At 39.4% G+C, this 23,980-nt stretch overlaps 1 protein-coding gene across 1 annotated transcript in view; it reads left to right on the forward strand.

Annotated features, from left to right (window-relative positions):
• Positions 1–23,980, forward strand: part of LOC129768484 (uncharacterized) — a 425,523-nt gene that overhangs the window by 326,627 nt on the left and 74,916 nt on the right. The window contains exons 11-12 of the mRNA XM_055770172.1: positions 5,789–5,898; positions 6,278–6,492. Of these exons, the coding sequence (XP_055626147.1) occupies positions 5,789–5,898; positions 6,278–6,492 (325 nt within the window). The remainder of the gene's footprint in view (positions 1–5,788; positions 5,899–6,277; positions 6,493–23,980) is intronic.

A 23,980-nucleotide genomic window follows, 5' to 3' on the forward strand; every position in this document is an offset into this window, starting at 1 on the left:
GTGGCACGGATTTTTCTATTCCGAGCGCAAAGTGCGTAGCGTCCAACTTTTTGAAGTACGATGTAACTGCGTCACGAATTTCTTCAGTGTTATCGAATCGTTGACCGCTGGTTGATAAGGTTAAAACATGATTTTTATAGTGCTTTACAAAATTTACTGTAATTCTGCAAATATCGCAGTAAGTTCTAATGTTTCCATGTTTTTTTAGCCTAGTGTATTCCCTAAACATTTGTCAACGTTTCATATTGATACGTTGAACCGTTTTCTCTATGTATGGAGTAAATGAGAGGAGCATTTAATCACAAATCGTATCAGAAGTACAAAATCCTACGCGACTCTCGGAACGAACGATTCGTAACTTTTGTTGCGTTTGCAACAAATATTGTGAGGAGTGATAATACTCACTCATACTCATACGCATTTCCACACATCCATGCACCATTCTCCCACAAACTCATAGAGACGAAAGTTACGAATTGTTCATTCTGAGAGTCGCGTAGGATTTTGTACTTCCGATAGATTTACGATTAATTGCTCCTCTAATTTACTTCAAACATTTAAAAATCTTCTAGAAAAAACGGCTTAACTGAAAATTTGCCTGGAAACATTAGAACTTACTGCGATATTTGCAGAATTACAGTAAATTTTGTAAAGCACTATAAAAATCCTGTTTTTGGCATTTTTTTAAATCGATGCAAAAAAATATTTTTGTTTTTCGTCAAAGTAACAAATTATCCTTGTGTAGAATTTATTGGAGTTTCAAAACTGCCTTTCGATTTGCGGTGCGAGGGTTGTTTATTGAATTATTCATTATCAAAAACGAAGGGGTTTTTCTTATTCAAACTGAAATATCTCTGTGTGGGAAGGTCAGGAAGGTGTGGGTATTTGCTATTGAGTTGGTTAGCAAAAAAATGTGTTAGTCCAGAATAATCTTGAAAAAAAACAAGAAAAATCGATTTTTCATTTCTTCCCGATATTGTCGACCACTACACTTACACACACCAAGATAAAAATACGTACGTAAGATATTCTAATACCTGAAAGTTGTAGCTTCAAAATGATGCGCATCTCATCGATATGCGTTGGTTTTTCACGAAGTTACAGCATGTCAAAAATCACTTAAAATTTCCGACTTCGCACTCTGTTCCGCTAATTTTTTTTGTCGAGTTTATATAATTACAATTTCGTAAGCAAACTGAATTTGATTTGCTTTTAATTCAAGAGTTATTGGACGACAACAGTTGGATGCGCACCTTTGCCCCGAACTACTCTATGTTATTTTAATGGAAAGGATCACTTTCGAATAAACACATGTAAAAAAAGGCATGAGCCGTACGAACCTTGACATGTTCAATATTATACGAAAAAGTGGTTCTGTTATTAAGTTCCTTTGGTGGAATGACGTAAACTGAACTCGAGCTTGCCGTAGAGTTACTTCAGGTGTGCTAATATATTAACCCATTTTGCGCCAAGCGTTCGAAAAATCGGACAGCAACTTTGATGATTTTTCATGTCTCTGGACAGCAACCAAAAGACGATGTTATGGCATCAAACGATAGATTAGTTTATTGGCTACCACTTACCATCAATTTAATTCATTTTTGTATAACTAGGCAATAAATAAATTTGATTAAAAGCAGGTATGCCTTGAAGGTGTTTTCAATTTCTTTAAAATAAAACCAATAAAATACAAAAATATGTGAATTTGTCTACAGTATTACTTTGATATATGAACACACATTGTGATGTAGGGCGAAAATCATTCGATTGAGCCTCCTATAGGAATTTAGCAGTCGGGAAAATTGAGTGTTCGAAAAATCGAACGTTGGCCATAACGAACATTTTTTTTTTATACTGCATTGTAGTGACTTTTAACACTTTACTTTCATTTTTGGAAGAATATCGAGGGTGAGAATTGCTCTCGTTACCTTTAGCATGAGAGGGACGGTCCGTTTCCGTTTCTGTTTCCGCTCTCTATGATTTTTAACTACTACCATTTCGCTCAATGTTTCCAATGAACCGGAAACCATCATCTTATTTTCTAAAATGACATCGGAATACGATATTCGACTTCGGCTGTTGAAGCCCTTTTATCCAATACCCATACCGTAGGGGTTTTGTATCATTGCTGGTCATTTAGAGCCAGTATCATCAAACCGGAAATCAAAACAAGATTATGTTCGTTTTCCGCTCGTCTATTATTGTCACCCATTGCCCATCTAATTGGCGGTGTATGACATTTTCGGCCAATCGGGAGTAGATTAATAAAACATAGCAAGAGTTATACTATACATTCCATTGCCGAAGTCGCAAAAAACAAGAATTTTGTGTTATCGATTTTACTCTCAATTGGTTGACGTTGAATTTCATGTTTCGATTTTCACTAACACGCAATGATCTTCAATTTCGACGTTACGAATATCATGACCAAAATGAAGATGCAAATGAAAAATGAACTTCATGGCAAGCTGATGTTTGCTGTTCATTCCACTGGTGTTCATTGATATTGTTGTTCCATATTTATCGACTCTCGCTTGAGCAGTAGGTTATCAATACAAGGCAAACTGAAATTCGCCGTATTTGAATGTCGTGAAGGTGAATATTTTCGGCACTGATACCAACACATCTAACCTCCGCAGCGCATTCTGGTTTGTTTACTATGGAAGATGGAAGGTTTACTCTTTTAATTTTGGATTTCCAATTGTGAATGTTTGTAACTATCAAATAAATGAACAAATATTGTCGAAAAGTTACATTTTTGTCCATGATAACATTAGGTGATACAACTTCGTTTGTGGCGGAACAGGAGGAAACCATTAGTACGTAGAACGATAATTCTAATGAGATTGCTCTTAGAAATATTCTTCCGCCGGATCCGGTGGACGATGTCATCGACAAAAAAACAGGGGGTCCTATGCGATCATCTTTTTGTAGCCAGCATAGAAAATCATGAGCATAGAAATCTTAACCTAAAATTAAAAATGAAGTGCTCCACGCGATTCTGCCGCAATGATTTTAATTGCAAATCGCCAAGATAGTTCCGGATGGGTATCCAAATATCGCAAAGGAAACTTTCCAACGTAATTTAATATTAACATATATGACTCCAAACAGTAAACAATACGTGAGTCCTCAGAGTGCGAGCTCTGCTTTATTCGCGTTGACGGCGGAATAGTGTCGACATCTGGATACGACATTAGTTTGTGTGAGGCTTTTCACTATCAGATTAGTCGACCCTAAGGCAGTTTTAAATTGCTAAAATTTGTATGAACATTTTTTCTTGGCGTTATTTACCTACTATAAGTACGTTGTTCTGACCATAATTTAAACTATTTTCTATGAATTTTCAGATATTCTCACCAAAACATAACATTATAATATAAAACTATATTTGGACACAAATTTTGTATGATATTTTTACACTACTTGGAAGCAAAAGTTATTTTCGTTTACATAGAGTACTCATTTAATTTCGAAAAAATAATTTTTATTTATAATTTTGATTTTAAAGATGTGTTAGTTTCTTCGGCAAACCCATATTGTCATGCCTACTCCCCCATTCCGTAATACGAAGCTCAATGCCGTCAACGTGGATGCTGCCTACGCTCAATTTGCATTGGTTGGGATAGGGTTGCCAGAGCCCCGCAAAAGCTAAATGATGATTATATTCACCCAAATAATAACCTCCCAATCTTCAATGCCATTGTTTTTTCGCAGCGTGTTTGTACTTTGCAGGTCTAGGAAATTGTTCGATTTTTTGAGAAACGGATAATCGGAAAGAAAAAAAAATCGTAAGCACTGACATTTCTTCATGCCAACAATAAAAATAACACCAATAGCTTTCGTTTGAATAAAAAATCTTACCGACAATAAGTTAAAACTACATGAAATAAGAATGGTCACATCTCACCATAGTTGGATTAATTCAGGTTTATACTCAGAGACTTTCATTCTCTTGTGCATGTTCGTCCCAGAATATGAAATAAATGCATTTTTAACGCCGTATATATGCTAATTGATGTGGCTTTTATTTCACAGTGTATTTGTACTTGCAAAAAAAAGTGCGGGTTTCGGCCAATGTTCTTCCATTTCCCGGGAAATGTCATTTCCCGGGAAATGGAAGATGGAAAAAATATAATTCTTGAACGTTGGGGTTTCTTTAGCGTAAATAATCAAAATTACACCAATGGTTTTCGTCAAAAAAATATGTTTTACAGCTTGGTCGTTAATGGGTTAAACTACACACGTGAGGTAACGTCATTGTTGGGAAAAAGTGAGATGAAATAACTCTGTCTCCTGACCTTACAGAGGATAACAAAATGACATTAACAGCACGAATGTCAATTATGCTTAGTTCTCCCTTTTCCCGCATTGTTGAACACTCCAACCGAAGCAAAATGGCATCAAATAAACTACGGTAGAATAACTTCAGTTGAATTACGAGATGCTTTCAACAACCCTTCACCACAGAGAAGGCTAAACTGAAGCGCGTGAAGTTTTTAGTTTTTTTTTCGTTCCCTTATACCACACAGTTGCAGAACTTTGCTAAGAACAACTTGTAACCCCGTTTGAATTAATTTACTAAGTTTTTTGTTGTTGCTTTTCGCGCTTTCTCGGAGAAGAAAACTGCGGATAAAAAAGTGTGTTACCAGAAGTAATTGCACCGCATACACCAGCATCCGTGAAAATAAAACTTTTTAATTCCGCCCTTTCTCAGAAATTTAGAAAGCAAAAGAAGCGCAAAAAGTAAATGTGAATGCGATAAAACGAACACGTTCCGGGCTTAGAGGAATTAGCAGATAATAACAAGTTGCCTATGTTTAACGTGGAAAATCGGTAAGAGGGGAAAAATGGATCGCAAAGACTGACGAAAGTAATCGAGAGGAAAGAAACCAAATAAGAATAATAAATAGAGCGAACAAAGCAACTCCGCGGAGCTCAGTGGATTCTTTTTTTCTTTCGCCATCGCTATGTGGAATTGAATACGGCGAATCGACATGGAAGATTATGTAGATTACAACCCGAATTCTTAATTTCTGTAGTAGCATGTTTAATAAGACGGAATTTTGAGCGAACGAACGTTGATATCGAATGATTGGATCGTAAGCTAAAAATCCATATCGCTTCTTGGTTCCAATATTATGAAAAGCCCACACTTTTGTTACCGACAAATGCATTTGAGATATTGGTGGATTCTGTTTAGTTGTTACGTATCCTTCTGGATTTATCAAGTGAACAATTCTACGAGCCATTTCTTTTCTCGACTGAGTCATAAAAATAAAGCAAAGCAACGTTGGATTCGTTTTACAGTAGCATTTCCTCCAGAACTTATCGAGCCCCACTCGAATCCACCACTGAGAATGGTTGATCGCCGTTTCATCTCGAAAGGCTTATTTTTGGAGGAAAAGAAAATAGGAAAGTGCCATCCTTGAAACATTGACATCATGCTCTCCGTGATTACAGATGGAGAAGTGTCACCATATATTTCGACACAGTCACTTTTACTCAGTCACATAAGTCAGAGCCAGTCTCGGAAAACACTTCTAAAACTCAATTGTACAAAACTGTATCAACTCACAATGCGGTAGAATTGTCCAGGTGAAATGTGTGCTGACATTACATACTGTTAACTGTAGGCCACTGATTTAGCATCTAAATTGGTTTCCTCGTGATAGAATTCGATGCATAGATGAGAAACTCAATATCTTCACCAATTTTATGACAAAAGAGAACAAATGCTGCTCATGTCGCAGTTTCTAATTGCGTTGTAATTTGTTTCCAATTACAGTCCATCGTGATGTATCCTCCCCCCTCACTGTATACCTGCACAGCGCGTGTTTGGCTTCGTGAAATCGGATTCTCGCTGACGTACGGTGCACTGATGCTGAAAACGTGGAGGTAAGAGATAATTGGCTTCGCTATCTCGCATCTTCCCATCGTGAGAAGGATACGGCTGGATAGCGAACTTGTTATTGTGGCAGCGTTGCAAACAAAAGTCTGAGGGTTGATCAGTGAATTTCGCTATTTCTCTTTCAAATACATAGAACCTGAATAGAACACATTTTTAGACAGTGTCATGACAACTTGTTCATATCTGACTTTTATAACAGTTCTCCTTTTTTTTGTATTTGAACAACCCTATCCAATCTCACTCATCTTTCGTGCCTCAGTTCTAATTTATTCATAAACGCACTTTTCCTGCTTCTGGCCGAATGAATTCATGCCAGTAGGAATCATTCCCGTCCATTTACCCTTTGCTCTATCTCTCTCGTTCCAGGATATCAGTCATCTTCCGCGTCCGTTCGGCGAAAGCGGTGAAAATCACCGATGCATATTTGCTGAAGCGACTCGGGCTGCTGTGTGGTTTCGTGGCTATCGCCCTTTTAGTGCGAACGCTGGTTGCGCCGCCCATCGTGATCGTCGGTCGCACTGCCGATAACCTCAAAGCGTTCCTCTGCAAGACCGACTGGTGGGACCACACATTTACATCGAGTAAGTATATATCGATTTCCGGGGCAGTTGTGTACGATCTGCATTACTGCCGCAGCGAATTAGCCAATGACTGTAAACTGTAAGCGCGATAAAATGTGGTCAGAAGAAATGCCGATTGTGGTGAGCATTGTTTTCAATTTGTCCTGATCCAGCGTTTCGATGAACGACGAAGAGAATTCGTCTGATTCGGATACGGAACCACCGTTGTCAGTGCTGGCCGGACTGGGTAATTGAATTATTGTGCTGGTCTCCAATCATTTATAGTCAATTCAATTCGCAAACAGTCCCTGGTGCAGTACGAGAAACCAACCAATTAAGTTCGAGTTGAATTTGGTTTCCACTCAGGGTACAGCAAACAATACATTTATTGAAATACAAAATGCGACACCTTTGTTTCCATCAGTTTTTCTTTCAGGATAGAATACAGACAGAGTACAAATGTGTTAGAAATGTTCTGAAGACGCGTTTTCTCATTGATTTTTGACGTAGAACTACGTCTTTCATTAAGGGTGCCAAATCAGAAAAAACAGTTCACGTTTTTAATGAAATGAAGTTAACGTTGATAACTATTATTGCCGCGAACGGATTTTGACGATTTACATACTAAGCGAATCATAAATTCCCTAAGATTTGTTTAATATGCTATACATTAGAATCCCCTGGTTTGTAAATGGTTGAAATTCATGAAAACTTTAAACGTTTCCATTTTCCTATACATTTCTTCTGTCCATTTGTGTGCTTTTCCGAACAGAGCTGTCAATAACGAGCAACTTATCAATTCGGAAAATTTAATTCACATATATTCTACAATTAGCTAAGCGTTGTTATTCCATTTGATGTTGGCGCTAACGAAATTGATTTTTGTTCGAAAATGGAAAAGGATTTCCAGACGGAATAACGCATTCCTATATCTTCTATCTATATAAACAAAAATGGAAGGCCAAATGTGTTGGTGTGCCCTAAACCCGAGAAAGGAATGGTCCGATTTGAGCTGTCTTTATTTTGTAATATTCTCTGTATCAAACATGTATTCCATGCAGCGGAGAAATATTTTATTTCCAAATGCTTGAAGAATCTTGAACGAGAATTGTGTCTGAAAATAATTTTATATTATAAGGATGAATTTTTGTAGAAGTACTAGACAATTTATAGTAAAAGGAAATTGTGAAGGGTCAAAGGGTAATCAATCAATGAAGAGTTCAGTGATTGGACTCACTAACGTTCACTTAGTAAGAAAATGTGGATGTTGGAAAGTATTAAAATCAAAAAATCCATTTTGGGCGGGACGAAGTTCGTCGGGTCAGCTAGTGATAAGTATAAATAATGAGGGGTGATAGCGGGAATGAAATATTTGCGCTAGGTACTAGTAATGAATTCCTGCTGAGGCGAATATTCAGTATTTTTCCAAGCAGTTAACATTGTTTGTTTTCCGTCATCATAAAGTGCCTTTGACATTGCATCAATGCATAAAACTGACGTTATGGCGAAGCAGGCGTGAAGGTTATGCGTCAAAAAATTATTTGGGGAATACCAAGCATCTTGAATGTTGTACTGGAATGTTATAAGTTATTTGGGTTCACGTGCCAGTCGCAAAACTGCCTTTAACTATGATTGCATTTGCGCTAATCTTGATCAGAATGAAGCAATGCTACGGTTTTCGAGGTTGTTGATAATAACAAAAAGAGTTTATTTCGCTTGTTTAGTCACCAAGAAAGTAAATCTCGTTCTGGAATTTTCTATGTGATCAGGCTTCGTTTGCCAGTAACAAAACATCCTCCGGTAAGGGTGACATCTGCGCATATATCGAGCATGAGAAAGTAATGCAACTTTATCCGTGGCCAGTAGTATTAACAGAAGTGTTTCTTTTGAGAATAACCTTTGCTTTGAGAGTAACCTTTGCCAGATAAGTCGATAACTCCTCAAAAGTGAAAATTTGATTCTTCGTGAGTTTTCCGAGAAGTTGCTTAGCGAATTTTATCGCAGACTCCCACAGACCGCCGTGATGTGGCGATCTCGCTGGAATGAAGCTCAATTCCACACCCTTATCAGTAAGAAAATCCGTAACGGTATTGTTGTGCTCAGATGAATTCAATAACTTGTAGATGCTGCGAAGTTGTTGAGCTGGAGATCGAAAATTTGACGCATTGTCGGAGTACATTTTAACAGGTAGACCATAGCGGCTTGAGAAGCGAGTAAAAGCGGCCAAAAAAGCGGCTGTGGTCAAGTCCGAAACCGCCTCTAAATGAACTGCTCTAGTTGAGAAGCAAACAAACAGCAATTGCCCACGCGCTCGGCGCCCGACGATGCCGAGGACGCCCATTTGCGTAAATGAAAGCCACCTGATTCAAACATCGTTGATAATTGCACTCGAAGTTCCTTGGCCTCCTCCGCCGTATCTGCACCGGTCTTATCGACAGATATAGGGTAACAGTGCTGGTACGAAAGTAGTAATTGTTGTAAGCACTTAGTTGCGAGGTACGACGCACTTCTGGTACCGTACGTAATTGTGTTCATCTGATATTCTTGGATGGGCTCGGTGGCGGACCAACGTCACAGAATTCTTTGATAGTCCCGATCAACTTTGTGTAGTTGTACAATACGGTACATTTGCTGGATATCGCCAGTTAAAACTCAGCTGGGAACCGAAATCGACATCGAACCGAAACCGAAATCGGTTGATAGTTCCAGGCTCCAGCAGTTGAAAGAACAATCTATTACCAAGCAGCATACTGATTTTACCCGGATGATTGAACTGTGGATCGGCGAGATGAAGGTCATCGGGAATAGGCCAATCGGTTATCTCAAATGGTTTTAATGGTAATTCGGATGCTATTTTCTCTAGTATGACGCACGGGACGATGTCTGGATACGTTGACCAACGTGAGGAAAAGGTGACGAGCATGCCTTTGCTTGAAAAACCACCGGATCCTGACAACCACCAAACTCGAAAGCGATGTCAGTTGTGGGCAAAGTGGCACACATGTCTCTGGTAATATAGCTCGCATGGGATGCGCAATCAAGCACTGCGCGGCAAGCATGAGGTCTCCCATGTTTATCCATCACGTTTATGGTAACCGTCAGAAGTAGGACGTTGGTAGATTGAACGATGATATTAAAGACTGGCATACAGGCGCTCTGGTTGAATCTGTTTTGCTTGCACCCGTGCTTACGGTGGAATTTGAATCAATCGACTCTTGCACTGTAAGTGGAACGAAAGCATCATGCAAAAGAGTGTGATGTGATTGACAGCATCTTCTGCAGTTACCAGATTGGCATGGCTCATTGGCTGAACCTAGACGTTCAGTAGCACTAGAATTATTGAATTTACCGTACTGGTAGAGTTGGTGCGGCGACCTAGCACAATACTGGCAGGTCATTCTAGTAGGTTGTTCGGTTAGAGAAACGAGCGTAGAAGTTGCTTTCGGATGATATTGAGAGAACTTGACGGCTACCGAGGGTCGTTGTCGGATATGCTGTACAGCACTGAGTGCGCTACTCTGAGCGTCAATAAACTCGAAAAAACGTGAAATTTCATTATCCTGCAATTCAGCTCGCTTCTAGCACCATAACTGTTTTGTTTCAGGGTCATAACTGTTTTGTTTCAGGGTCAAGCTTCTCAACAAGAATGTAAATCAGCCAAATGTCCCGATCCTCTCGTCCCATTGCCTTAAGAGCTCGAACCACGTCATCAGATACATCGTGAAGCAAATGTAACCCATTCGCGGAGGTTGATGTCATCATGGGCTGACTTAGAAAACGCAGAATGTGCTATGCGGCGATACTGAGGGGTTTATTGTACCTTTCCTTCAGTTTTGCGAGAGCCGGCGCATAATTGGCGTCTTCAATCCTCAGATGGGAAACAAGAGATGCTGCTTGCCAGCCAAATTTGTCTTCAAAAAATACAATCTTTGGCTGTCATGTAGAGAGGGGTTCCTATGAGCTGGTGCGTTGAAGTGGGTGGACATCCTACGGAAGAAATCAGCTTGCTGGTCAGCCAATTGTTTGATGGCGTCATTTCCATTGTTATCCGTAGCTTCATGGCGACTGGAACAAAGGTCCAACCTTTTTAATTGTTTTCGGATCTTATTCTTCCTGGTCACGACGCCTTGATCAAAGGCTTCAAAATAGCTCAACACTTCCTCTTCTTCTTCGTCGGTACAAATCTCCAACATCTCCTTATTTATTTATTTATTTATATATTTAATTCTCATCTGGCTAGTTGCCTTAATGATATCACATGTACCGATAAGATGAGGAAAAGCCCTTTTGAGTTGTTGGATGTTTTACACAAAAGGGCATAAAAACCTCATATCTTTTCATAATTCCTACTACAAAATATTAACAATAACTAAGCACATAGTACAGAGAAAAAACATAAAAACAAACATTCTTATAAATCATAATAATAAAATTAGAGTCATGAATAATAAAATGTATACAGTGAAGCTGCTGATCGTGGTGGTTCTTCAGTATTCCAATGTTGGGTGTTATCCATTTAATAGGTTTCGATTGAATGCTGCAGCAGAAGAGTTAAAATCGAACATCTGATAGACTTCGTTGAATCTTGTCGCCATAAATCGAATGGGGTCGTATTGACCATATGCTGAACGACGACCGTCTAGTAACAGGAAGTCCCGCTGTCGAAGGGCTCTAATAGGTGCATATATATTTAGTTGTGTCAATATTTCCGCTGAGTCAATATCGCCCAAAAGTATTTTTGCGACAAACATAACTTGGGCAACATATCTCCTGCGTTCCAACGTGTCAAGCCCGAGGAGCCTACATCGCTCTTCATACGGTGGTAAATTCAACGGGTCTCGCCATGGAAGACTACGGAGCGCGTATCTAATGAATTTTTTTTGTATTGATTCGAATCTACTTATCCAGTTTAACTGATACGGGCACCACACGATTGCATTTGATTCCAGAATGGAGCGCACCAGTACACAGTAAAGTGACCGAAGACATTGTGGATCACGGAATTCGTTGGATACTTTAAATATAAATCCTAGTTGTCGGTTAGCCTTTGCAATTATGCTGTCATAATGGGGGCGAAAAGTCAACCCTGTGTCAAGGATGATTCCCAAGTCGCGTATTTGATCAACACGCACTAGAGGCTCGTTAGAAATATTGTAATTGTGGATGATTGGGTTCAATTTTCGATGAAACGATATTGCGTTGCATTTATGGATACTGATCGTCAATAAATTATTTGTGCACCACTCTTCGAATTCATTGATCCATTGCGACAAAATAGAAGAGGTCCTAGATTGCTCCCCTGCGGGACACCTGATATGTTGGTGAAAAATTCAGATTACTCAGATCCAATTCGCACACATAGTTTTCGATCCGTGAGATATGATTTAAACCATCTAATGAGGTCATTCGAAACTCCTAACTTGTCCAGTTTTATAAGCAGTATCTTATGATCGACTCTATCGAAAGCTGCTTTGAGATCAGTGTATATCACGTCAACTTGTGATCCGGCATCTAGATTGCGCAAGCAGAATGATGTAAACTGCACTAGATTTGTCGAGACAGAACGCTTGGGGTAAAAGCCGTGTTGATCAGCTGTTATGTAGTTTTTACAACTTACAAACAATACTTCATTGACGATAATCTCAAATACTTTGGAGCACGTACATAACGATGTAATACCTCGATAGTTTTCAATGTTTTGCTTATTTCCTTTTTTATAAACAGGGAACATAACCGACAATTTCCAATTGGAAGGAAATATACCTTCACGAAGGGACATATTGAAGAGTAGCGTTAAAGGACGAATCAGTGAGCTCAAGCAATGTTTTAAAACGCAGGCCGGAATCCCATCCGGACTAGTTGATGAGAATTTCATTTTAGAGATGGCGCGTTCAACCTGTTGTTGGTTGATAACAACATTTCTCAATTCAAATGCGTTGATAGTGGTGTTTCTACATGCAGCTGCGGCTTGTTCAGCGGAGGCGATAAAACTGTTAAATACACTCTTGAAGTGGGTGGCAAAAAGCCTGCATTTTTCAGAAGAGGAGGAAGCGACATCATGATCTAGGAACATTTCAGCAGGGAGTCCGTTTTCTTTGCGTTTAGAGTTCACGAAATTCCAGAACTGCTTAGGATTTCTTCGAAGGTTGTCTTGTGTGCGGAGAGAATATCGTTTGTACAGATACCGATTGTAAAGGCGATAGCTGTTGCTGGCGCAAACGAATGCCTGCTTACGAAAAGGACACCGGGTTTTTCTATACCAACGAAGAGTTCTTGATCTGATACGTTTTAGGTGTCGTAGATGAGCATTTCCCCATGGCGGTTTGGGAGTAGGTCTTCGAACAGGAACATCTTCCGCCAACGCTTCGTTTACCGACTGTGAGAAATGACTGACGGCATCGTCCACATTCGCTGATTGTTCAAGAAACGTCCAATCTGTTTGATGGAAAACTTCATTCAACGCTACATAGTTAGCTCTACGGTAGTTTAGTTCGACGGTGTTTGAGTGCAGTTCTTCAAATATAGGAGGAATTAGCACTTCAATCTCTACTGAAAGGGCTGGATGACTAGAGTCATTGAGGGTAAGCGGCTCGATAGTTTGCACTGTCCAATCAATGAGTCCGTAATCAACACTAGATCGAGAAGACGTCCTAATCTATTGTGAATTTTGTTGATTTGTCTCAAATTATTCAAATTAAAACCGTCGAGCAGCACAGTACACGCAGAAGAAATATGCGATTCCAAAACATTCACAGTAAGATAATCGGGACTGGTTGAGTTCCATACTAATCCCGACTGATTATAGTCCCCGAATAGGAGTGCGTGATCATGCACTCTGAGATTGGAGAAAATGGCTCTTGTAGAATCGATATGGTCATTCATACTGATCAGGTCATTCTTACGATCTGGTGGTAGATACAATACACCAATGCTTATGTTTGAATCGGACAACTTTAGGGTAACCCACAGATGCTCGAGTGAATGAATAACTTGAGTTCTATCCAGAAAACAGTTTAGTGAGACTGAAACGGCAATTAGCACTCCTCCTCCGCGAATTTTCGTGCTATTAAATTGGTTACGATCATTCCTGTACACATTATAGGAATTACCGAAAAGCTGAGAAGAGAATATCTTCTCGTCGAGCCAAGTTTCGGTAAGCACAATTATGTCGTAATGTGATTCGCAGATTGCGAGAAAAAAATCCTCAACTTTTGTACGCAAACTTCGCACTTTCTGGTAATAGATTTCAAGCTTACTGGAGTGTGTTGCGCGGAGTGGATTACTATCCTGCTCGGTAATTGATGCTGCTCCTGCTGCTTTAGAGGAACCATTCTCGGAGACGGATTCCAACCTCACCTGTAATGGTTTGATACAACTTAGGAGAGGTGCAGTATCCACAGATGCTTCGGCAGGACATATATTTGATGTAGCATTACCTGGACCAGCCAGTTCTGTTAGCTGGTTTGAGATGTCCAACGATGATAAACTAAGCACGATAAGATACGCTGCCCAGATTTGCTCCAGACTGTCCAGCTCAGTGAGAAATTCCACGTCTTCCACATTCTCGCAAGTCTCCAGAGCTTCTACATTCTGGCTAACCCGCTTCAGTCTAGCCTCGAGCGTTTTCCTTTCACGGATTAGCCTCTTCATGATGGATTCGAACAATAAAATAAATTTTTTACTGAAGATAAACTCCGGATTACGAATAACGTGGCGGGAGAGACGCACACTATATCATCGATTTTCCCGGATTCGGTTTGCGAAGGACCAAAATGTTATCCGGAGTACGAAGTAAAGTCGCGACGGTAGTCGTCCCAAGGAACGATTTCGGACGCGATTCGATGAGAGATATGAAAAACACATGCGATGTGGTTCAAGAGTTCAATATAATTGGTTTTATTGTATTGCATATAAAGAGTTCAGTGACAATTTTCAATAAAAAGAGATAGCTATTATTTTTATGGCATATGATCGATTGGTGATGGATCGTCCATAAATTTTGTACCACCAGAAGGCACAATATTCAGCAAAAAAAGCAATCACACGAAAGTTGTATAATACATAATGCATTGCTTGTATTGTGATATGATTTGTATTCCATTTCCAATAGACAAAATAACTGTTGCATCAAATCAGTCTACATAATTTTTGCGTTCGCTCATGCTTTCTCACAACACCCATTTCTCGTTTGAGAATTGTTGAGCAAACATCGTTTGCCAGTGCGCGTAGAACGGGAATTCCTTCTTAGGATTCATTGCACCTCCAATAAATTGCCGAAAGACGTGGTCTTACGTTGATCGCACTTGATTGAAAAATCACAAAACCAAATGTATTTGGTCGCAGTATTATATGGATAGAAAACATAATAAACTTTTTCGCTTGAATGTCATTTTCAATTCCAAGGGAATGAATGAATGCGTTTCAGGTCAAGTCAGGCCAGGTAATGAATCCCTCGATCCCTCGCTGTTCAGCTCGTCCAGCTCGTCCACCTCGTTCAGCTCTTTCAGTAACGATGTTGTCTTGTCGATGTCCTCACGAAAAATGAATGCGTTTCACCACCAGAATATCGCTTAAGTATGCTTTTTGTTCGTGATTGAATCGAGAGAAGGTGTGGTTTACGATGGCAATTTGGAAGGCAAACTAGAGGGGAATGAACTCTCTGAGCTTGAAACATTCAGCGACTGAGCAATCGATTGAAAATTATATAATTTCCGCGATACGAAACATTTTCCGTTGCACGCGCATACAATATTGGATACGTAAATTTTCTACTGATGGAGAAAAATAATTTCCAGAAGCTTTCCTGTTAATTCCGATTGATTGAAAAATCACAAAACCAAATGTATTTGGTTGCAGTGTTATATGGATAGAAAACATTAGAATAAACTCTTTCGCATCAATGTATTTTTCAATTCCCAGGGGAACTGACAGAGTATTTTTCAGCAACGATTAGTTCTTTCCAGATTTTCCTCGATACTCGAAACCCACCAGTGGTTAATATTAACTCGATAACCACCTGTTAATAGCATTTGATAGAAAAATATTTGGTCGCAGTGTTATATGGTTAGAAAACATTAAAATAAACTCTTTCGCATGAATGTATTTTTCAATTCCCAGGGAACAGGCAGATTATTTTTCAGAAACTATTAGATCTTTCCGGAATTTTCTCGATTCTGAATGGCATCCAAACGAATATACTCCTTTCAGTTTGGCCTGTAAAAAACTTTTCTGAACTCTAATCCATCAAATTTGGAGCCCTGAAAAGGGCCGTTGATTATATGCTAAGCTCATATAGCACGCTCTCCTTGAATTCGACGGGCCAGCTGAATGTCCTTGGGCATGATGTGACGCGTTTTGCGTGGATAGCACCCAAATTAGTATCTTCGAATATGCTTCCTGCAGCGTCATAACCGCGGAACTTTGTAGCGCAAGTCGGTTTTATAGTCCTGAGCAATTCCACGAACCAAATGCTGCAAAGCTAGCTTGCGGATCAGCAATTCGGTCGACTTCTGATAGCGACGAATTTCACGCAAAGTTCCCGGTCGATAGCGATGTGGCTTTTTAACACACTTCCTGCGACTGGTGCGCTTATCCGAGCTGCTTTCGTGTTTCCTTACCACCGAAAGACTAACGAGCTGTCTGCTTGGTCCCTCAACAAACAAGTCCTCACGGTGCGAGAGTAGAGTAAGAAATGAACGAAAGCAAAGTAAGCATCATATTATAAACCATAAAAGTATAAAATGTAAACCCCACCCTCTTTATTATATTCGTAGCTTACCTTGAGAAACGAATAACATCGAAATAAGTATACAGTAAGCTTATATAATAAAGAGGGTGGGGTTTACATTGCTCAGGACTTCAAAACCGACTTGCGCTTCCAAAGTTCCGCGGTTATGACGCTGCAGGAAGCCTGTTCGAAGATACCAATTTGTGCAAAACGCGTCACATCATGCCCAAGGACATCCAGCTGGCCCATCCAAGGAGAGCGTGCTATATTAGTTTAGCATATAATCAACGGCCCTTTTCAGGGTTCCAAATTTAATGGATTAGAGTTCAGAAAAGTTTTTTGCAGGCCGAACTGAAATGAGCATTTAGCAAAAATGGTGGTATCGATGATAATTCGATACCGATAGTGCCATGTATATGGATTTGATAGTGAAGAATATGAAATACATAACATGGTGTAGTGAATATTTCCCCATATCGAAGATATCACTTTGATGAAACTGCATTATAAAATTATTTGTGTACGAATGCCGCAATCGATAGTCGACTTTAATTTGCGCTGGGTAATTTCCTCGGAGGAATCGATTCCTCCTTTGAGCATTAATAATCTCTTTCTGGCAAAACGAAGTGGTATGAATCACATTATTCGAAAGATAAAATGAAAATGTTTTCTGCCAATTTCCTTCAACCTCCAAACATCTCTTTCTCCCGTTTGTCGTTATTGCGTTCGCTAATCCTTTCTCACAACACTCATTTCTCGTTTGAGAAATTGTTGAGTAAATATCGTTTGCCAGTGCGCGTAGAGCGGGAATTCCTTAAGATTCATTGCACCTCTAATAAATTGCCGAAAGACGTGGTCTTACTTTGATCGCACTTGATTGAAAAATCCAAAACGAAATATATTTCGTCGCAGCATTATATGAGTAGGAAGCAAATAATCGCTCGAAAATGGCATGATTTTCGCGATTTGAAAAATTTTCCGTTTTTCATGTTATGCATCCAATATTGGATACGAAAATTATCTACTGATGGGGAAAAATAATATTCAGAAGCTTTCCTGTCAATTTATTGAAAAATCACAAAACCAAATGTATTTGGTTGCAGTGTTGTATGGATAGAAAACATTAGAATAAACTCTTTCGCATGAATGCATTTTTCAATTCCCAGGAGAACTGGTAGATTATTTTTCAGCAACGACGATAGCAACAAGGGTTCCGCGCGTGTATGTGTGTGTGGCGGCTGCTCCGATGTTTCAAGCGGAACCGTGGCATCACTCTCCTCCTGATGGATTCCCTTCTGGCCTAAGGTGCACAAACAGGCTCTTGGTGACACCGTTCATCAGCGCTTTCATGATAAACGAAGTTAGCTTTATCACAACAGCGACAACATGCTCCAATCGCTGTTCAATTATAACTGAGTGGGTTTACGAGCGGCGCTCGCTCATATACCGATTGGTGATTTCAATAGCCTGTTTTGAAAGCAATTTTAAGGCTATTGAAACAAGTTTTTGGATGGAAAAGTAACACGTATATAACGCGTAGATATTTTATCTTTCGAATTAAGTGTTTGTCATACCATTTCGTTCAGTTGTTTAGGAGCTATTAACACTCAAAATCTCGGTATCCGGCGTAACGCTTTCGTTTTCGAAACTTTGATTTTACACCCCGGTATAGAAATGAAAGACGTAGTTCTACGTCAAAAACATTTCGGGGATTATTCTACTAAGCAGTTGTTTGTAAAATTTCACAGCATTATAGAATAATATCCGAAGTTATAAACACGCCACTTATATAAAATAACAACGTAGTTCAACGTCAACAATGCCGTTGTATCTTGGGCATAACCTCCTTTAATTTTTTTCTTCTCTAAACCAGATCTTTCCCAGGAATTTTTACATCTAGTTGAGGGAAAAGGTGACAATAAAAATAGTCAGTTTTTAGTGAGGTGTTTTATTCTGATGCAGTGGAAATTCCATTTTCCGAGTACTTTCAAATCGACAATCGAACTTAACTTGCTTCGAAACCAAAAATCGATTATATACTGACTCGACTATGTACTATTTAAGACTCAATGTATATAACATTTTGAAAAAAATATTTATTTTTTATGATTAAAATAAGGCTTATTTCAAGAAGGACGTTGAGGATAACTTTTATTTGCCATTATAAGTACAGTGGAGTAAAAATCGTGACTTTTGAAGATTTCGATTGAATTCTGACCAGGAATTATTCATAAGGATATTGCAGCGAAATTAAGGAAGATAGAGATTTGGTATTGAAGAACAAATTGTTGAGCGGTTAGAGAGCTTTAACTTTGTTGATAGAAACAATCAAGTTTATTATGAGTTTTTGGGATAAAATTAATAACATCTTCAGAACTTTAAAGTTTTTCACTTCCAAACTACACTTAAACTGCATTTAAAATTCGATCACGGAAAACTTTACAACTCACAGTGAAATCAAACAAATAATAAAAAGAAATAAAAAGCACACACATAGATGAAACTGGCTCGTGCTGGGCATAATATGTTCGGTGTGGTGGAAGTCGTAGGAAATTCCGCTGCCTGATTGGTCGTGGTACGACGTTAATATTGATTTGGGCGAGAATCCATGGGGCATCTATCTCACCAAGAAGAAGTTTTCCGACGAATGTGGCTTTAATTATGTTCCGTCTCTTCTCCAGTGTATCCATCCCCAGCAGACGGCATCGGCTTTCATATGATGGGAGCTCATTTGGATTTTGCCAAGGCAAAAATCTCAACGCGTACCTCAGAAACTTCGATTCTATTCTCCCAATCCTTTCGATTCATACCCTGCGGAAGGGACTCCATACTACAACCACTGTTTCCAATGTGGACCGAACTAAACTGAAATACAGTGATCTTAAGCAGTATGGGTCACGGAATTGGGCGGATATCCGGAAGATGGACCCTAAGTTTCAGTTGGCTTTGTTGATGACATAGTCATAACGTTCACGGAAGTTCAGCTCCGAGTTCAGTATTACACCAAGGTCCTTCACAACGCGTGTCTTTTCAATGGCTCGTTCTCTATGCAGTAGGTCCAGATAATGGGGATTTTCTTCCTAGTGAATGAGATGACTGTGCATGCTTATGATCAGGTAGTTACGGGGATGAATATTTTATATTTAAAAAAATCCAAAATATATGTAAATGAAAAAAAATTAATCTATTATATTTAGGATTCCATTATAAAGGGTGTGTCACATCAAATTGCATCACGGAATAAACGCTGTAGAAATTTAATTTTAGGAATTATATCTTCAGATTTCGCTTATAATCAGATAAGAGTGTATAGATCACGTTGGCCATGCTTCACTGTCAATTTTTCGTAAATTTGGAAAAATGTCGTCGAACGAAAAAGAGCGTCGTGAATTAATCCTGTGCACTCATTTCGAGAATCCGGAGTTGTCACATCGGGACATCGGTAAGATGCTGGGAATCGTCCAATCCACGGTCAGCAGAGTATTAAAACGATACTTCGAGAACCTAACCATCGACCGGAAGGTGAAGAACGGCAAAAATGGATGCTCCGTCAGTAAAAAAGATCACAAGCGCGTAGTTAAGCAGTTTAGACGTGATCCGAGAAGTTCGGTCCGGCATGTCGCCAATAAGCTGAATTTGTCAAGTTCATTCGTCCAGCGGACCAAGCAGCGGGAGAACTTGCGTACATACAAGGTTCAGAAGGCTCCTAACCGCGACGAAAGGCAAAACATGGTGGGGAAGACGCGAGCCCGGAAGCTGTACACCGAAATACTGACGAAGCCGCATTGCCTGGTAATGGACGACGAAACTTACGTCAAAGCGGACTTTCGTCAGCTGCCGGGCCTGTTGTTCTTCTCCGCAGAGGACAAATTCAGCATTCCGGAGGAGATTCGCAAGCAGAAACTATCCAAGTTTGCCAAAAAGTACATGGTGTGGCAAGCGATCTGCTCTTGCGGAAAGCGGAGCGCCCCCCTTCGTGATGACCGGCACGGTAAACGGGCAGGTTTACCTTAAGGAGTGCCTACAGAAGCGCTTACTACCACTATTGAAGCAGCACTAGGGCCCGACCATCTTCTGGCCGGATCTCGCTTCGTGCCACTATTCAAAGGACGTGTTGGAGTGGTACGAAGCCAACGGGGTCACCTTCGTGCCAAAGGAAATGAACCCGCCCAACGCGCCGGAGCTTCGCATATTGGGCGATTATGAAGCAGGCCCTCCGGAAGAACCCAAAAGTTGTCAAATCGGAGGCGGACTTCAAGAGAAAATGGATTTCTGTTAAAAAAAACTACAACCTGACGTTGTACAGAACCTTATGGACGGGGTAAAGAGGAAGGTGCGAGCATACGGGCTTGGGCTCGAAGTATGAATAAAAAGAAAATGCCAAAAGTTGTTTAATAGTTTTTAATTTACTGTCTAAAATTTTCAAAAGGATCGGTCTACTGTGCGAATTTCTACAGCGTTTTTTCCGTGATGCAATTTGATGTGACACACCCTTTATAAAGTGAGAATAAATCGGAGACTGTATATAATCGAATCCTGTGCTTCCGTGGCCGAGTGGTTAGCGTCAAACCTAACATGCCGGGGGTTCGGGTTCGATTCCCGTTCTGGTTGGAGGAATTTTTCGTCAAAGAAATTTCCTCCGTCTTGCACTGTGGTCACGCGTATTCTAGAGCTTGCCACCCAGGATGCATTCAAGGCGTGTTGTTTGGGATAGAAATCTCAACTAAATACTAATAAAAAATGGCGAAGTTCCTCTAGGAACGTTAGTGCCATTTAAGAAGAAGAAGAAGTAGATATAATCGAATCCGCCCTGTACTCCCTAGCCTCTTTTTTAATTTTGGATCATGGTGGTAGACATGGTGGCAGTATTTGTATTTCCAAAATGTTTTTCCATTCCAAACGATTCGACATCGAGGCCTTCTTCAACCGTAGGATATGTCATTTCCATCAACGATCAGAGCCACCACCAGCCAGAGTCTATAACTTTATGAAGACAGCCCGTTCTTTTTCTACCTTATATTTATTGAGTTGGGTAAAAAGTATTCCATTATTTTTGGATGAAATTTAAAACAATTGTTAATATGCTTCGGATTGTCCGATTCGGCTCAAATATGCACCGTTTTGTTGGAAAATTTGTTGCCATTCTAAAGGTAGCGTCAGAATATCTCTATCATAGAGGTCTTGGTCCTTATTGGCGATAAACTCTAGCAATAGTTTTTTTATTATCAATTACTTATCACTCTGGAAATTTTGCAATGCGAGGAAAATCGCTTGGTAATCGCTCGGGGAAAACCAGGTCCGGACTATGTGGCGGATGCATAAAAGCATCCCAATCAAGCTCTCGGAAATATGTGGCCTTGTGTTGTCCTGATGGAACACAGAACCTCTTCTGTTAGCCAGTTTTGAACGTTTCTGGTCAATCGCTAGCTTGAAACGGTTCATTTGTTGACAGTAGAGATCTCAATTTAGTATATTGCACTGAAATAAAAATAAAAAAAAAATTAAAAATAAATGAAATAAAAATAAATAGAAAATTTTTTCATGAAAAAAAAATTAATAAAAATTGAGAACTAAATTAAGTTGCAAGTATTTTACTGTTGGGGTATCGACACCATACACACCAATTGCAATTACAAAGGCCTGGCTTGCATTTTTGCATTTATAGAAGCATTACACTTTCTCTTTTATAAATGTACCGAATTTTCTTTTTGTTGACTCCCATTGTTAGGACCCTGTAACTCACAACTAAATGGAACAAACAAAAAACAGCCAAAGGTTTATTTAGTGTGAAATGTGACCTTTACAACGAGCCTATGCCTGAAATTGTATGAACGATAATACGCGAGATATTGATCACTAAAGCCAATTATTGAGAAAATAATGGATAACCTATTCCCCAACCTAATATTATAGATTTTAGTATATTTTTTTTGAAAGAATTCATTCTTTTCAAATTTCCTGGAATTTTTCCATTTTGATGAACGAATTATGTACATTGATTGTTCGTTCATCATTCATCATACATTGCAAATTATCATACCGTTCGTTCCGTTCGAAAAAGTCGTGAACTCTAGGAATGTATAATTTGCAGCTCCGGGGACTTACCTTCGTTAATTACATAGTTTCAGGATATATGGAAGATAAATCAAATAGAGCTGATAAAATTTATCATTGGACAAGTTATAGATTGATACCACTTTGGCCTACTCTGCATAATCAGCAATTTATCACGAAACTAAAAGAGATTCGTGAAGCATCAAACCAACCAAGGGCCCTCGAAGTAACTGCTTTTAATAACAGCCCTCTTTCCGTCCACGGATGTAACATCCTCAGAGGCTTCATTTCCAGAAACTCCTGAATTTTAACAAATTTGCTGCTTCGCATTGGACTACAGCAGGGGTTTTCAGATTTTTTTTTTATGGAAGAGCACTTTTCATAGCAAAATTATTTGACGGAGTACCTGCATTTTTTAATCAGCAAAACAAATCCTATTTGCATTGACATTACCCGACTGGGAACAACTCTATTGCGGTTGCGCGTCGCAGTTACACGACATCTGACCTGAATTAAACAAAATAAATCACTATCTGCCCTGTGAAATTAAATTAAACAATGTTTTTTTTAAAGAGGGTTTTCGAGTGGGAGCATTTGCTATAATTTCGCGGAGCACAAATTTCCCACGAAACACCATTTGAAAACCCCTGGACTACAACTTAAATTGCTATAAATGTCATAACACATCTGTTTAGTTCCATCTGGAATGTCATTGAATAATTGCTAAAAGTTCATCAACTTTAACCCCTTTTGCGATTAGACTGTGCCAGAATGTACAAAATCGAACCTATACAACTATACAAATCAACCACCTGTCCATTATACCCCCACTGTCCGTCTTACCCGCGGCTCCCCTACTCGTGTTTGTGCCCTGTTGTTGGAAATTAAATCATACGGCAAGGGGTTAACGAAAGTTAAACCAGTAGATGTTATATTATTGCGACAAATCTGGAGAAATCTCATAAATTATAAAAAGTCTGGACAAGTCAAAGTCTGAATTTCTGGATAATCTGTAAGTCTGAAAGATTCAGGGCTTAGAGGCGAATGAACTGGAAAGCTCTGGGCAACGCTTTCGGCCTGATTCTACGCGGCGTGTGAGGTGAGATGACAATTGTCACATCACCATCACGCAACTCTCCTCACTCTATTCCTACAGTCGTTTCGGATGCCGTGAGAGGTTCATTTGATGTATGTGAGAGGATGAACAGCAAGTGACAAGGCGTTCATTCTGCTGGTTGCCAAATCTGATCAGAGATGCCACATTCGCACATGTGTTCACGAATTTGTAGACATTTAACTTTTATCATAACCTTTTATTCCTGCTGCAGGCTATTTAAAATAGTGACAAAACATTATTGATTCCATATGATAAACGAAGCTGGTCAGTATGTCAGACATTAGCACATATTTACAAATATTTCAGATTTTTATCGCATATATTTGAGAAAAAACATCTGGCATCCCAGAATTTTATTTGTTTCGCTCAGAGAGGTCAGATATTTGTTTTGCTGCAGTCAGTACCGTATCTATAGATCTGATTTAACCTGGCCTGTTGTTAGTGTATCAGGACATTCTGCCGAATTTGCAGGTATTTGATTTAGATTTGGTGAAACAGTTGATTGCATCCTGTAAAGTTTAGCATTTTTGTTTGTTTTGGTCGTAGTTGCTGCTGCTCTCTGCACTCTCAGTGTTAAATTGTTGCTCTGGCTCCGGCTCGGGCATATACCA

The sequence above is a fragment of the Toxorhynchites rutilus genome, chromosome 2 (genome assembly GCF_029784135.1).
Source record: "Toxorhynchites rutilus septentrionalis strain SRP chromosome 2, ASM2978413v1, whole genome shotgun sequence".
Taxonomy (NCBI): Eukaryota; Metazoa; Arthropoda; class Insecta; order Diptera; family Culicidae; genus Toxorhynchites; species Toxorhynchites rutilus.